The 16,356-nt window shown below is 32.5% G+C and overlaps 1 protein-coding gene across 2 annotated transcripts in view; it reads right to left on the bottom strand.

The window, feature by feature from the left end:
• The window catches only part of LOC114325434 (nucleoporin Nup188), a 58,611-nt gene that overhangs the window by 26,980 nt on the left and 15,275 nt on the right, over window positions 1-16,356 (bottom strand). For both annotated transcript variants that reach the window (XM_028273504.2, XM_028273505.2), the window contains exons 7-9: window positions 14,271-14,795; window positions 9,689-9,973; window positions 5,174-5,838 (exon numbers count right to left, since the gene is read on the bottom strand). In XM_028273504.2, coding sequence (XP_028129305.1) covers window positions 5,174-5,838; window positions 9,689-9,973; window positions 14,271-14,795 — 1,475 coding nt within the window. The remainder of the gene's footprint in view (window positions 1-5,173; window positions 5,839-9,688; window positions 9,974-14,270; window positions 14,796-16,356) is intronic.

Below are 16,356 nucleotides of genomic sequence, written 5' to 3'. Positions count from 1 at the left end.
ATCGATTTGGCTGAAAATTTGCCCACAGATAGACAAAACATAGGACTTTAAGTGGTGAGAAGGATTTGAATTATATTACAATACCAAAAAAGTTACATGCAATATTATAGTCAAAAATATAGGCGTCTACTGTAAGTACAATTAACTCGAAAATATCGACCTCACGACAAAAATTGTTAAAAAGAAATTGTAATAATTGTAAATACGATTTATTTGGAACAATTTCAGTTCCTACCATTTTTGTCGAAAAGTTAAAAATGGCGGAGGTATTGAGCAAAACAGGTTCTCCTTTAAAATCAAGATGGCGGCTAACGTAACGGAGGAATTCATTCGTGATTTTAAATTTAGGCTACTATTGACTCCCCTAAAGATCAGAAAAATAAAATTTTGGGCAGCTCGGCATTCAAGGTCAAATGCTATCCCGACTGAACTAATATATACTTTTGAGTCTGATATTACTGCATGTAACTTTTTTGGTATTGTAATATAATTCAAATCCTTCTCACCACTTAAAGTCCTATGTTTTGTCTATCTGTGGGCAAATTTTCAGCCAAATCGATTATGATGTATTTTGGGAATGGAGGAAAATGTAAAAAACGGTATTTTAACGTTTTTTACACTATACAATTTGATCAAAAACTTGTTTTGATTCAAAATAACTTGTTATAATGCCATATAATGACATTTTGGAGTCCTTTCTATTAAAATATTATGTTTTTCATTGATACTTTACGACAGAAAATGCAAATTTGTTTAAATAAACACCAAATCACTGTAAAATCGCATAAAATAACATTTTGAGAAAAAAAGAAGAAGATTTTTTGACTTTAAATATCTTATTTTTACGTCCCGCAGAAGCTATATACCAATTTTCAGACAAATCGGAGATCCAAAATTTTTTGCCTGAGTGATTTGACATGGAATGTACCATACGTATTACATAGAAGTGGTTTTTACTTCATGAGAGTTTTTTAACTATATGGTATACAGTCAACCTAGGGAACTACCCCTTTTTAGTTTATAAATAATAATTATTAGCAATAAAATCTACACGTAAAAGATATTGGGAATAAGTGGCAACGTGGCGCAGAGTACTGTAAATCTTTATTTTTTTTACAATACTCTGTATATTGTATTATGATTGGAATCTGCAATTCAATATGAGTTCAACCATATGTAACACTTGGTATTTTATCTAGTGACGAAGGTCTTAAATAAATAAAACTTCAGTGCCAAATAGTTTTGATGTAATTCAGTAAGTATAAAATGCCGTGATTTTGACATTAAAGTTGGATTTATAGTTTGACGTAGCGTAGACGTAGACGCAACGTAGACGTAAGAAACGGACTGGAGACGGAAGAAAATATTATGTCAATTTATAGATCGACGTAGCGGAATTTTTGCGCATGAGTAGAAAGAGTAAACAATGACTTAATTCTAATTCAACAACATAGCCTATAAATTATACGAACAGTAAACAAACTTTGTGTTTATTTATTTATACTTATACTATTATTTATTATAATATTTATCTGTTTTGTGTGTTACATGTGTGTGTGTTCACAAAGAGGGGATGGCGGATTAGGAAATAAACGAAAGTATGCTCTTTGGTGCCGCATGCCGTGGGATTTCCAACTATTTTGTTTCATTTCCTGGTCTTTAAATGTTTATTGGATTTACCTATCGTATAATATGTGTGGATAAAGACGAATTAGGCTAATAAACAACTCATATTTATCTGAAATATTGAAATGACTCTATGATATATTTTTATTAAATTAATAACTTAACATCCATTGTATTAACAAATAATTAACAAAATTCGAATATGTTGACAATCAACTTTTTACAAAACACAAGGAATGAGGGGGCGGGGCGGGTCCACTTTGAGTGACAGAACAAAATTCTGCCTTATGATTGGCCAGACGGAAGAAACGCACTGTAAAAGATGAAAGTTGGTCATCTCTTATGTTACGTTACGTTTCTCTTACGTTCCGTCAGGCGCTTGCGTTCATCTATAAACACGAGTACACAAAATTCGGTGTTGATCTTTTCCAGTGCGTCTCCGTTGCGTCTACGTCTACGCTACGTCAAACTATAAATCCAACTTTATACATAAAACTAACAATAGCTTGACGTTTATTGAAAAGTTTTGTAAAATAAATTGTATTCATAACTCTAAACTGACAGTTTTGTGTTTTTAAAAGCTCTTCAATAAGATCCCCCGCAGACTGCAGACTTTTTATCGGCCGATAATTTGGTCGGGTTGGGCTGTTAGTGCGCGTATCGAGCCAACTAAACAGTCGGGTTGGTGAAGGGAGCGCAGACTAGCAACAACTGTCGGCCAACTATTCTCGGGCGATTTAGTACTAAAGTTCGTATTTGACCATTCAAGTGAGTAGTCGCACAACGCAAACATTATCCAGAAATGTTATTATTGCCCTTATACAATGGATGAGGAAAACCAAGAAGAGATTCCGAGAGTACTGTGCATCCCATTCACAATGGAAGAAATGGCTGGCCACACATGGATGCAAAAAACAACAAACAGAAATGAATGGATACACCTAAGGGAGGCTTACTTCCGACGAGGCATGGAACAACTGTTGATGATGATGAATTCAGAGTGATAGATTATTTATGTTGTTCTGAAGCTATTTATAATAAAAAATAAGTAATAATAGATTATTTAGTGGTGTACAGGATTTATATTAGCATTCAAAAAATAAGAGTAATCCATATCGATTTAATTTTTAAAAGTCTCAAACGAATATTATTTACATGCATTGTTTTGATTTCGTAAAGTAGGTGCCATTGCTTCTGCAATGTAGACCACTCGTTTTGAAAAACAACGGAGTCAGCAATTTTGTACTATTATTATTTCATGGTCACATTCAGGTATGAAATCATAACAAAACAATTACGACTTATTTATAGATACGGAGAAAGTAAAGGAGAAAAAAAAATTATTCATAATTAATTATTTAACCATCAATGTAGTTAGAATATAGACTTTTGTCCACCAACTCGTTACTGGCATATCTAGTGTTGGCAAATAAATATATGTCTGGTACAAAGTGTGCAACTTAATCAACCCCAACCACCATCATCGGGGTTAACTGCCCCAACCACCATAGTGGAAAATTCTACACAATGTATTCTAAATTAGTTGATTACCCAAAAAACTTTTTCGCCTTTTATCGGATGATCATAGCCAGCTTCAATGAACTTCTTTTTCTTGTGGTTCTTTCTCCTATCGGAGGTTGGCTATTATCACGACTATCCGTACCTTACTGGCGACTGCTTTGAAAAGATCTACTGAGCTGCAACTATACCATTCTCTTAAGTTTCTCAGCTAGGAAATTTATAAATGCTTTTCTTGCAATTTCGATGTGTGTCCTGATTTCTCTATCTTGGTCGTTGTTTTCTGTTACCCAGGTTCTCAGATATTTGTAGTTATTCACTCTGTCTACTTGTTTTCCCTCGATATCTAGCCTTCCTACTGTGTGATGCTTAGAAATAATCATGAACTTGGTTTTCTTAACTTTCATTTGTAGTCCATATTTTATACTGACTTGATGCTATTTACTAATCGTTGTAGTGCTTCTGAATGAACTAGTCATGCTAATTGGACCACCCAGGTTTCTACAATTAACGATTGTGAATTAGACAGAAAAATCGGACACCAAAACTAGGAGAGAATTGAACTATCGGCCGATAAAATAATCGGCGTGTGTGCGTAAGTCCTAGTTAGCCAATACTGATTAAACAGTCAGCCGACAGTTGGTCGACAGATTAGTTTGAATGCAATTGGGAAGCCTATCAAACTTTTTTGTCGGCCTAGACTGAATCGGTGTAATGTGCGCATCTGCATACCTCTCTGTACTGATTAAGAAGACGACCAAACTATCGACCGATAAAAAGTCTACAGTCTGCAGGGGCTCTAACGCTGGTTTTTATTGAAAAAGAACGAATTAATGTGTTAATGATGAGAGATTACGGTGATAGAAAAATATATTATAGTAAAGTAGGACCAGTACTAAACAGATAGACCAAAACTGTTGTAAATTATAATAACACTTTAGATTCAATGCAGTTTCGTTGAAGATCCTTGGAAGAGCTGGACAAATACATATTGTAGGTCATTCTTCAGTCTTGCGGGTATTACAAAAGAATTCATTTCAACCCTACAAAATCCAGTTGTTGCAAGAATTAAATGAAGACGACTACTATGTTAGATTACAGTTTAGTGAGGTAATAATATGAATAAAATTGTAACTACTAACAAGAACTTCCTTAACATGATAAATATGTTTTTCTGACCAAGCAATGTTTACACTGTATGGAAATGTAAACCGTCAAAATTTAAGGTATTCGAGTGAGGTAAATTCACACTAGATACGTGAAAACTATACTCAAGGACCACAAAAACTAAATGTATGGTCGAGTATACTGGGTACTCAGTTAATTCTGCCGTTTTTATTAGAAGGAAATTTAACAACCGATAATTATGAAATGCTACTTATACTAAATTTACAATCAAGATGCAGTAGAAATAAACAAACCAAGACACGTTAAATGCTACTAGGAGCACTCTCAAATCATAATTTACAATGTATATACATTGTAAATCCAAAATAATGATTTCCAAAGTTTATACATTGTAAATTATGATTCGGGAGTGCTCCTAGTAGCATTTAACGTGTCTTGGTTTGTTTATTTCTACTGCATCTTGATTGTAAATTTAGTATAGAAATGAAATTGTACCCGCCCTGAAAAACAAGTTTGGAGCCAATTTTAATGAGATAAGGTTTCAGCAAAACGGACCTTCAGCTAATTTTGGTGTAAATGTTCGGCGTTATTTAGATCAGTCATTTTACGGACGATTGATTGGTAGATTAAGTAGTATGGAATGGCCTCCCCGTTCACCCGATTTGACTCTTAAAGATTATTTTTATTAGGGATACTTGAAAAGTAAAATTTATCAAAATAAACCAGAAAATGGTGCTGAGTTAAGGCAAAGTATTATCGAGTAATTCATATTAATTTCTAAACAATTGAAATCGAAATATGCGTTATAAAGTATCGTTATAATACATATAATCAAAATAATTAGCGTCAGAAATAATTAGGAAAAAGTAAGCAAAAGTAATAGGTATGATGTATAACTCACAGTTCAGTTTGTTTCCAAAAGGCAAATTGAAGAAGTAACAGGTCCATCCATAGTTTTAAGCAGTAGTTGTTAACCATAGGATACTGTACTGCATCCAAACTCTTACAGAGAAAGACTTGTCTATGCTCTTTGTCCAGCTTCGGCAATTCTTCTTTGCGTTCTAATACCACAAAGAACTCCATCCAAGATTTTAAGAAGTAATGTCTTTCTTCGATGTCTTCTAAATTCATAGAACAATTTTTAAAAGTGGCAAAGAAAAAGTCTGTCCACTTCTGGATTTGATGTTTAGTTTTCAAAAATCTTTCTACGCACTGAAAGAGCTTTTGGTCCGCTTCAATATGCTCTTGCATCTTCAGGATCTCCTCTTCATCAATCTGTTCCTCTTCTTGTGTACCAGGTTCTTGTGTAAGAGCTAGAGACTGAAGAAATTGGAGTTCTTGTCTGCGAGTTAGAGACTGTAGAAGCTGGACTGCGAGAATTCTAAAAATGTACCCATATACTCTAAACGACTGAACAAATTCTTTAAAAAGAGGATAACACAGCAGTTGCCAAAATTGTGGTAATTTTATCGCTTCTGTGACTAAGTTCAGGCTGCGGGTAACCCATAAGTTTGCCATTATATGAAGTATACCTATTTGTAATGGACTCTTCAGTACTCTTGGATCCTAAAAATACAGATGAAACAAATTATGTTTACATAAGTCGATAAAGTCTATCTTTGTATTCGATAAAGTCGGACAATGGCATCGTACATAAAATAAAAAAAGTGTAACATTACACGCTGATGATACCGCCATTTTAACCTCTCCTGCCCACCCCCCCTGACCCACCATAGATAACAGATAAGATCCTGAAACTAATGGACGAAAGAAGAAAAGCCAAAGATAACCCAGACCAGCATAAAATGATAAATTCATCAATAAGAAGGAAAATCAGAGAAGCGAAAGAAATATAAGCAATGGAGAGTTGCGAAGAAATTGAGACTCTACAGTTACAGTCAAAGTACGATAGTCACAATGTACATAGGAACGTCAAAGAACGCATAGGTGAACTAAGACGGAGAAGGAGAGAAAATCTAACTGATTCTGACGGAAGCATCATCTTGGACAAACAGGGTAAAATAAGAAGTTGGAAAGAATACCTAAAGAAACTATTTGAAGACCAAAGAGATAACATCTTTGAGCTAGAAGTAGAGGTAAATTATGGACCAATAATATTACAGCAGAAAGTATATTCTACAATAACACAGCTCAAGGATGGCAAGGCAGCATGCTCCGATAATATATAAGCAGAACTACTCAAACTAATGGACAACGAATCAATAGCAATAATCATAAAGATACTCAACAACATATACAACTCTGAAGACCAAGACTAATCTGAGTTTATTACACTTCTAAAAAAAAACAGAAACTTTTATTCTCCATACAAGTCTTATTCCAGAGATGAGCTATTCCAAGTCAAATCAACACACTTTCAATTCATTTTTTTTCTGACCTACTTAGATCTTTTAAAATTTAGAGTAATCATAGTGGATGATTAGGTGAAGAAAAATACAAAATTTTAAATTTTTCTTCCAAGCCGTTTCCAAAATATGGTTATGTAAAGTTTTCCAAAAAAATCCAAAACACCGAGACCATACTTTATTGGAATGGTTGCAGAAGCTGTCCTAATTAAGCTAGAATGCTGGGAGAGGTGTCGCTTTTGTAGCATTTTTAAAGCTCTTTACAGTCATATATACAGCATGATTTTATGATAAACAAATTTTTCTCAAACAAAAAAAATATATTTTGATTAAGTTTTTTTTCCAAAAAGTACATAATTTAAAATTTTCATAATATTCCTACAAATACATAGTACTGTTGTTAATAACCTATAAAAACTTTATCATGGGATGGTGATGGGTTCAACATAAAAAAAAATAAATTTTACACATACAGTATGGTGGAAATGAAAGGAATAAATTCGTAATGTCGCAAGCTGGCGACTTTAAGGAAAAATCCCGAAACAGGTCGATTTTTATTTTTAAATTGTAATTTTTCGGCATACATATCATACTAGTGACGTCATCCATCTGGGCGTGATGACGTAATCGATGATTTTTTTAAATGAGACTAGGTGTCGTGTGCTAGCTCATTTGAAAGGTTATTCAATTCTCTATTCAGTAATTAATAAATAATAATATAATTATTGAAGTTATACTTCTTTAGGTACGAGGGTAAATTTTTCATTTTACTGGGCGCATGCGCACACCGACAGTATGGTATACGAGATCTGATTGGGTGTTAAAATCATCTGTCAATAATTATTGTTCAATATGAAGATTCTGGATAAACAAATTAATGTTGTGTATATTAGTTTTTATTGTTGTGATGGCAGAGAAAAAAGCAAGTTTGTAGTGATTTTCTAAATAGTTTTTAAAAGCGACAGGTATGTAATGATTGTAAATGTTTCAGTATCCTAATAAAAAATTTCATAGGTACCTACCTACCTATTTGGAAAATTTAAAAACACCTACCAAAATAGTATGTAATGCTTTGATTTATATAATTTGATTACCATCAAAATTTCTATCAATATTCACCTAATATATTGTTATCTTACTCTATGTTTTGTTGTATTTTAATATTTCTTTCAATTCTAAATAATTTCAATTCAAAATCAAAATAATTTGGTTAAATTCAGAACCGTCAAAAATTTAATCCGTTTACTTAGTTGATCTTAGCACATGATGACACATGACATGGTCTCCGTGGGTAAAAGTTTAAGGTGAATGAATTTCAATACTGACTGCCCGCTGATAAGCGGGTTCGAACCCCAATGGAAACTTTTATTTTTTTTATACATTTTATGATTGTAAGTTTATTAATTATATAATTTTTTTTCAGAAAATACGTATTTGTTAAAATTTTTTCCTACATTGTTCAGAAATCATTTGTGGCATTTTTCAATGTGTTTGTTTGTGTGTGTTTTATTCTTTTATTATTTTAATTTTTGACACTGTTTTAATAAAAAAATTTTGAGAAGTAGTAAGTATTAAAATTAGTTTAATATTTAAATAAAATATAAATAAACTGTTTAAAGTATATTAATTTCGTTGAAATCATATAATAGAAGTATAACTTCTTACGTGCGTACAAAGTACACACGCATTCTTTTTTTTATACAGAGTGGCAAAAAAGTTTTTTTTAATTGAATTAATTGACAAAAAAGAAGACCGCATGTAATTTATTTAATTTAAAATAAATTTTACTGTTGCCAGAAACAGATAAATTACATACATTCTTCTTTTTTGTCAATTAATTTAATTAAAAAAACTTTTTTGCCACCCTATATAAATATTTATGATATTGTTTATATTACTGAACAGAGAATTAAATAACCTTTCAGATGAGCTAACACACGACATATAGTCTCATTTAAAGAAATCATCGATTACGTCATCACGCCTAGGTGGATGACGTCACTAGTATGATATATAAATTGCCAAAAAATTACAATTTAAAAATAAAAATCGACCTGTTTCGGGATTTTTCTTTAAAGTCGCCAGCTTGCTACATTACGAATTTATTTCTTTCGTTTGCACCATACTGTATGTGTAAAATTTATTTTTTTATGTTGAACCCATCACCATCCCATGATAAAATTTTTATGTTATTAACAAAAGTATAATGTATTTATAGGAATATTATGAACATTTTGAATTATGTACTTTTTGGAAAAAAACTTAAAAAAAAATACATTTTTTTTGCCTGAGAAAAACTTGTTTATCATAACATCATGCTATATATCACTGTAAAGAGCTTTTAAAATGCTGCAAAATGACACCTCCCCAGCATTCTAGCTCAATTAGGACAGCTTCTACAACCATTCCAATAAAGTATGGTCGCGGTGTTTTTGATTTTTTTGGAAAACTTTACATAAAAATATTTCGGAAACAGCTTGAGATAAGAATTTAAAATTTTGTATTTTTGTTTCCCTTATTAGCCACTGTGAGTATTCCAAATTATAACGAAATCTGAAGAGGGGGTGGAAATTAGGTGTGTCGAGTTGATATGGAATGACCCAGATGCAGATACGTAAATTGCGACGTATACGCATGCCTGGTTATTTACGAGAAAGCGTGTGATCAAGTACAGCACGCCAAGATGATGCAAATACTAAAAGAAGCAGGAATTAATAACACAGGTGTTGCAAGAATGGAAAGAGACACAAACTTTTAAAAAAGGAGAAAGACAGCATATTTCGAAGAAAAAAGGGGTCCTGGTAGACGACAAATATCTTGGCTAAAAAAATTGGACCGGGTTAAACACACAGACGCTTTTAAGAAAAGCAGATGGCTATGAATTTGCATGACGCGAATTTGCAATGGCTATAGCCAACCTTCATTAGTGGAGTCGAGACTAGAAGAAGAAGAAGAAGTTTTTAAACAATTCATAGTGGACTTTGTTTATTAAGTTTAAAGATAACATAAAGTTTAAACTAAATTAAAATAAAGAAAGTAAATACACTTACCTTAGAATTCTTTAAGTTTAACAAACTTTCTATCATAAAATCCGTAACACAAGGCCCTAGGGTAATCTCATCACCGCTGCTCTCAGTATACCATTTCTTAAATCTTTTAAAGTTAAAAAAAGCTGCTGTCATGGCACCTTGGTTAAAAAGGCAGGTACCAATAAGATCTAAAAGCAAGCATTTGAAACCGTCATCTTCAGTCGCATCTCGAAGTCTTTCCAGAAATATTCGTTGAACTTGGTCCATGTCCAATCCCAACATCGACAATAAAGGGACAGCAGGATCCTAAAAGCAAGAAAAAATAACTGTGAAGGGTTAAGTAACCAATAATTTGTGATATGCAGACGACACAGTACTCCTCGCCTTTACTAAAGAAAATCTGCAACCATTACTTGACAGTGTTGTTGAGAGCTGTGAGAAAGCAGGTCTGGATCTGAACATACGGAAAACCAAAATACTCGTAATAAGTAAACAACAGAATATAAAACTGCCTATATATACGCCAGTTAAATAAGGCAAAAATATACCATGTTCGGGATACTTGAGCAGCCAGGTTGCAAATAGGTTTTTTGGGTACTATATACCTAATGCGTTATAAATACAAAAATGCCCGTCACAGTTCGGACGAGAATTTTAGTTATTAACAAATAAGTGTCAAAAATGGCAGTTTTTTCGTTTAAATCGCCATAGGTAAAAATACGGTGTAATTAAATATCTTATTTATAGTATTCTTCTTTTAATAAATGAGCAAAGGTTAAAAATGTCAGTTTTTGAATTTTGGTCTGATCATTTGTTGCTTCGGAAATTTCAAAATAAAACTAAAATTTCGAAAATAAAAAATTTGCTATAACTTTTGCGAAAATGGCCTTTAGACTTTCATATTGCACCAAAAGTTTAGTCAAACAGTTCATATAATGCACAAAAAAGTTTAAGACGATTCGTCAATTAGTTTAAAATTTATTCAATTTGTTTACCCCAAAGAGCTTTTTTGCAATGTCATTGTTCGGAAAATAAGAATTATATAGGAGTTCTGTGGAAATCACGTGAAAGAAGAATATGTAGTTATATTTTCAACGAATTTAAAAAAAAATCAATAAAAAGTCATTTTTATCATTCCGAAAACATTTTACTAAAGTAGAGTCATTTTTGGCTTATAAACAATTTGAATAACTTTGTTAATATTGACTCTAGATTAAAACTACTTTGGGATTTGAAAAGCAGGTATTTTTACACGAATTTTCAAAAAAAAACTTTTCGCCTACGTTAATTACGGTCAAAGTTAGCCACTTTTTTATTTAATTCACAGCTACTTTGTTTATAACAATTAAGCAACCTAACTAGGCGCCATTTTGAAGCTCAAGGTATATAGTTTATGTGTAAAAGTTTCAGTAAACTTTGAACTTCAATAAAGTGGTTAATAAAACTTTAAAAATTACGTTCTAACGAAATCGATCCGTGATCGGTGGAGGGGAATTATTAAAATCCGTGCACTCAAAAAATAAAATTGATTCTTCAGACGTATGCTGCGATTAATATCTCCGGAGCTTGTTGATGGATTTTGATATGTATGTATGTACTCGTAGTCTTGTAGAGTACGTTATGTACACATATCTCCATCTGACATTACAAAATATTAGGGGGAACCCCCCTTACCACTCAGGGATATGAAAAATAGATTACGGCCGATTCTAAGACCTACCGAATATTCATATATAATTTCACAAAAACCGGTCAAGCGGTCTCAGAGGAGTATGGCAACTAACACTGTGACAGGAGGATTTTATAGATGTAAATATATAGATGGCTATTAAAAAATGGGGGTTGATGATAGAAGAGTGAAAATTAAGGGTTGTATGTATTTTTTAATTCTACACCATATACATTTAAGGTAGACAATTTTATCCAAAAAAAGTACAAAATATTTCAGGGGGCAACCCACTTATAATTTCTGAGTATGAAAAATATATTAAAACCTATTCTCAGTCTTACAGGATATTCGTGTAAAATTTCATAAAAATCTGTCTAGCCGTTTCGGAGGAGTATGGTAACTAACACAGTTACAGGAGAATTTTATGTATATAAAAGTAACTGTGAATTAAATAATACAAGTGGCTAACTTTGACTGCATTTATATTATATATACAATAGCACTAAAGCCTTAGAGGCCCATGGCTTGAAAAGTTAGTTTTTTTTTCTTCATTTTCACGTTTATTTATGTGCTCTTCTCTGGCTTGATATGTGATTTTCCTCCATTCCTTCCTGTTATTCATTTTTCTTTTTTGGCCCTCTAGCCCCATTCTTTCCAAATCTTTTTTGACGTCTTGCTTCCATCTATTTTTCGGCCTTCCTCTTCTCTTTCTTGAAGTTATAGTGTAGTTTAGTACCCTTTTTGGAGTACTCGTGTTTGGCATCCTTTCAATGTGACCTCGCCATCTAAGTCTCTGAGCCTTTATCACTCCTATTATATTAGGTTGGTTGTATAATTGCTTTAACTAATCATTTGATCTTCTTATCCATAAACCGTCCCTTATTTTTCTCCATATATCTTCCTTAGGATTTTCCTTTCCCAGATCTCCAGTAAATTTTGTTCATTTTTTGTCATTGTCCATGTCTCACTGCAGTATGTTACTATTGGCTGTATAGTTGTTTTGTATAGCTGTACTTTTGCCCTTCTTGATAGAAACTTGCTTTTCAACATTACATTAAGCGCATGTACACTTCTATTGCCTGCCATTATTCTAGCTTGTATTTCTTCTTTAATGACAGGTTTACGTGATATTATTGCTCCTAGGTATGTAAATCTTTCTACCATTTCGAATTCGTATGATGTTCCTTCTTCTACTTCTACTTTAAACTTTTGTCCATTCCTAAACTGACCATCTGTCCACTCCATACATTTTGTTTTAGTTGCATTTATATACAGTCCCATTTTCTTCGCTGCTTTTACTATTCTCTGTAACATCTCCTGTAGCTCTTTTTTTCCTCTTGCCAGTAACACCACATCATCCGCAAACGCCAAAACTTGGTGTCTTCTTTGATATATGAGTCCTTCTCTATTGATTTTCGCTTCTCGAATTATTTTTTCTAGGCATAAGTTGAAGAGTAAAGATGTCTTAATCCTTCGTTTACTATAAATTTTTCTGATGATTGATTGTTTATTTTGACTCTGTTTTCTGTATTCTCCTGAGTAAGATGTATCATGTTACGTAACTTTCTGCTAACTCCCAATTCCTCAAGCGCCTCTTTTAATTTCTTCCTCTTTATTCTATCGTATGCTTGTTGGAAGTCGATGAATAGTGCTATCGTTGGTAGGTTGTGTTCATAGCTTTCTGCTTGTAATTCTCTGATTACGAATGACCGCATTTAACCTAGGCGAAAAGTTTTTTTTAAAGTTCGTGTAAAAATACCAGCTTTTGAAATCCTAAAGTAGATTTACTCGACAGTCAATATTAACAAATCTATTCAAATTGTTTTTAAGCCAAAAATGACTGTACTTTATTAAAATGTTTTCGGAATGATAAAAATGACTTTTGATTGATTTTTTAAAATTCTTTGAAATCAAAAGTGTTCTTCTTTCATGTAGTTTCCACAGAATTGCTGTATCGTTATTATTTTCTGAACAATAATATTGCAAAAAAAAGCTATTTGGGATAAACAAATTGAATAAAATTTAAACTAATTGACGAATCGTCTTGAATTTTTTTGTGCATGATATGTACTGGTTGTCTCAACTTTTCGTGCAATATTAAAGTCTTAAGTTCATTTTCGCAAAAGTTATAGCAAATTTTTTATTTTCGAAATTTGAGTCTTATTTTGCAATTAGCGAAGCAACAAATGATCGGACCAAAATTCAAAAAGTGCCATTTTAAACCTTGGCTCATCTATAAAAAGAAGAATATTATAAATAAGATATTTAATTACCCTATTTTTACCTGTAGCGATTTAAACGAAAAAAGTGCCATTTTTGACACTTATCTGTTAACAACTAAAATTCTCGTCCGAACTGTGATAGGCATTTTTGTATTTATAATGTATTAGGTTTATAGTACCCAAAAAACCCATTTGCCACCTGGCTGCTCAAGTGTTCCGACAAAAACCTTATTTCTCTGGACTAATATGTAAATAGTACCAAACTTGAGCAAGTTGATCAAATTGTTTACCTTGGATATCAGTTAAATTGTAACGAAGAAAGTCCCGGTGAAATTAGCTCCAGAATAGAGCAGGCCAGAGCCGCTTTTAGAAGGATGACCAAGGTATTATGTAACAGAGACGTAAAATTGGCATTGAGGATCCGCCTACTTCGCTGCTACGTATTTCAGTCTTTCTTTAGGTGTCACGTCTTAGGGTCTTGGATTGTGAATAAAAGTTATCTAAATCGTTTTTGAAACGATGATGCCATTTTAACGCATGGACTGAAATGCTAATCGATAAAACGGACGGTATCAAATTCAGAAGGAAAGAAGGATGTCCAAGGTTCACTTTTGTACGTTTGTTTTGTCAACTGTTCGTTAGAAGTAAAATGCATACTGTGTGTTCACTTTTTTATGTATGGATAATTAAAAATGTATAAATTATTACATACCTTCGCAATTAGTTCCAAAAATTTGCACGACAACGATCTCAAAGGTAGAGAGAAGGGATTAACAATGTATGAAATGACTGCCTTTGCAAAGTCTCCCACATTCTCATCTAAATAATTTTTCTTATGCTCTACTGCTGATTTATGTTTGTACAACAAAAACGCAAGGACTATGTGCAGCTTCAGACATTCTAAATATTCCTCACCAGGCCCATCATTCCAGTTGATTTCTTGAAGCATTGCGTTTTGAATATTTGATCTTTCTTTTGTAATAATCCTCAACAAACGGGTTGCAACGCTACTGTCAGTGAAAAAGATATCTAAAACGTAGTCGAAAATGATATCCGACTCTCTATCCTTTGTAATAAGCTGTTTTTGTAAAACTTCTACCAATACAGAGCAACACAATCTACTGATGGTTACTTTTTCTCTGCGGTCCTTGTAGTTCCATCGTTCATGAAACAGGTAAGGCGAATATATAATAAACCATACTCCAGGTAACTGTACCTCCATGGCATATCGACCATTCTGAAATAAAAAATAGAAAAACGTTTTTATAAAATTATTAATGATAAATTTGGAATATAGTATAGTTTCGAAATTGTAGACACTAAATTCGAAAAATTGTATAACTACATGGATTTACAAAAAAAAATTGTATAACAACATGGATTCCCAAAGGCCATAAAAGAAAAAAAACAACAACAACATGGATGAAATATTGCCACTGACAAAAAAGATGAGATAACGATGATCATGGGTGAGTTTAACGCCAAAATTGGTCGTGGTACTGAAAGGAAACAACAGAGGAGCATACGGTCTAGGTACTAGGAACAATAGGGGAGAGATATAGAGGTTGTTCTCTACAATTCTGTGTGGAAAACAGCCTGTTAATAGCCAGTACCTTCTTCAAACAACTTCCTAGAAAGTTATACACTTGGAAATCACCTGTAAAAAGGGAAGATAGAATTGCTAGGAATCAAATTGACTTAATTTTGCTCAATAACAACTTAGAAGTACATACAATCCACAAATCTAAAAAGGACAAAGTGACAAGAAAAATACATAGACATCTCACAACTGAAGAACCTTGAAAGGAAGCAAGAAATAAGTATCAAGGTTGAAAAAGAAATAGAAACGATAGAGAACTCGGTACAGACAGACGTTGAAGTAACATGGACTGCTCTAAAAACGAAAATAACAAAGATACAAGAAGAAGACATCGAGTTCATGAAGAACAACAGAAAACAAGAATGGATAACGCAAGAGATCTTGGACCTCATGAATGTAAGGCGAAAACATAAAACAAACCGAGTAGAATACAAACGAATCAATAAAATCATTACAAAAAAATGCAGAGAAGCTAAAGAAAACTGGAACTATAAAAATAGTATAATGACAAACTTTTAAGCAAATTTATTGTCAAAATCACAACCAACTAATAGGTAGAATATTTTTTTCGAAAAATTATTTTTGATAGAATATTTTCATGGCCAACCTAACAAAATTTCTCGTAATTTTTGTTGCAATTACTGTTCGGCTTAAAGAATCACGAATAATTCATAAAGCAGTTAGATATAGGGGATGCTTAAGAAATAAAAAAGTACCATAAAATAGCATTTTATTACAATATGTACTAAAATTGGTTCCATTTAAGAAAACTCAGAAATACTCATTCCGAGTTTCGACCAACTCTGTATACCAGAATTAAACATTTCGCTGTATTAATCATTTTTAATAACAATATATATATATATATATATATAATCGGTTTTTAATAACAATAGACTATATTAAAAATTATTTGAAAATAAATAGATTTGTTGATGTTCAATCGCTGCCATTCTACAGGGTGCGAATGTTCCTACGAAATTAATAAAAAACGCAATTATCTTTTAAACCACCTCGTGTAACATTACAAAACCCCATATTTCAAGAAAGAAAACATCGAGGAGAATCAAAAAATGTCAATACACAGGGTGTTCCATTAAAAAAACATAAGTTTGTGGCACCTTGTCAATATGGGTCAATATGGTATTCGAAAATATTTTTAAATTATAGTTATATCTATGCCCCAACTTTTACCTAA

Source organism: Diabrotica virgifera, chromosome 10, assembly GCF_917563875.1.
Source record: "Diabrotica virgifera virgifera chromosome 10, PGI_DIABVI_V3a".
Taxonomy (NCBI): domain Eukaryota; kingdom Metazoa; phylum Arthropoda; class Insecta; order Coleoptera; family Chrysomelidae; genus Diabrotica; species Diabrotica virgifera.
Note: the sequence above shows the minus strand (reverse complement) of the source record. Positions and strands in the feature narration are given on the sequence as shown.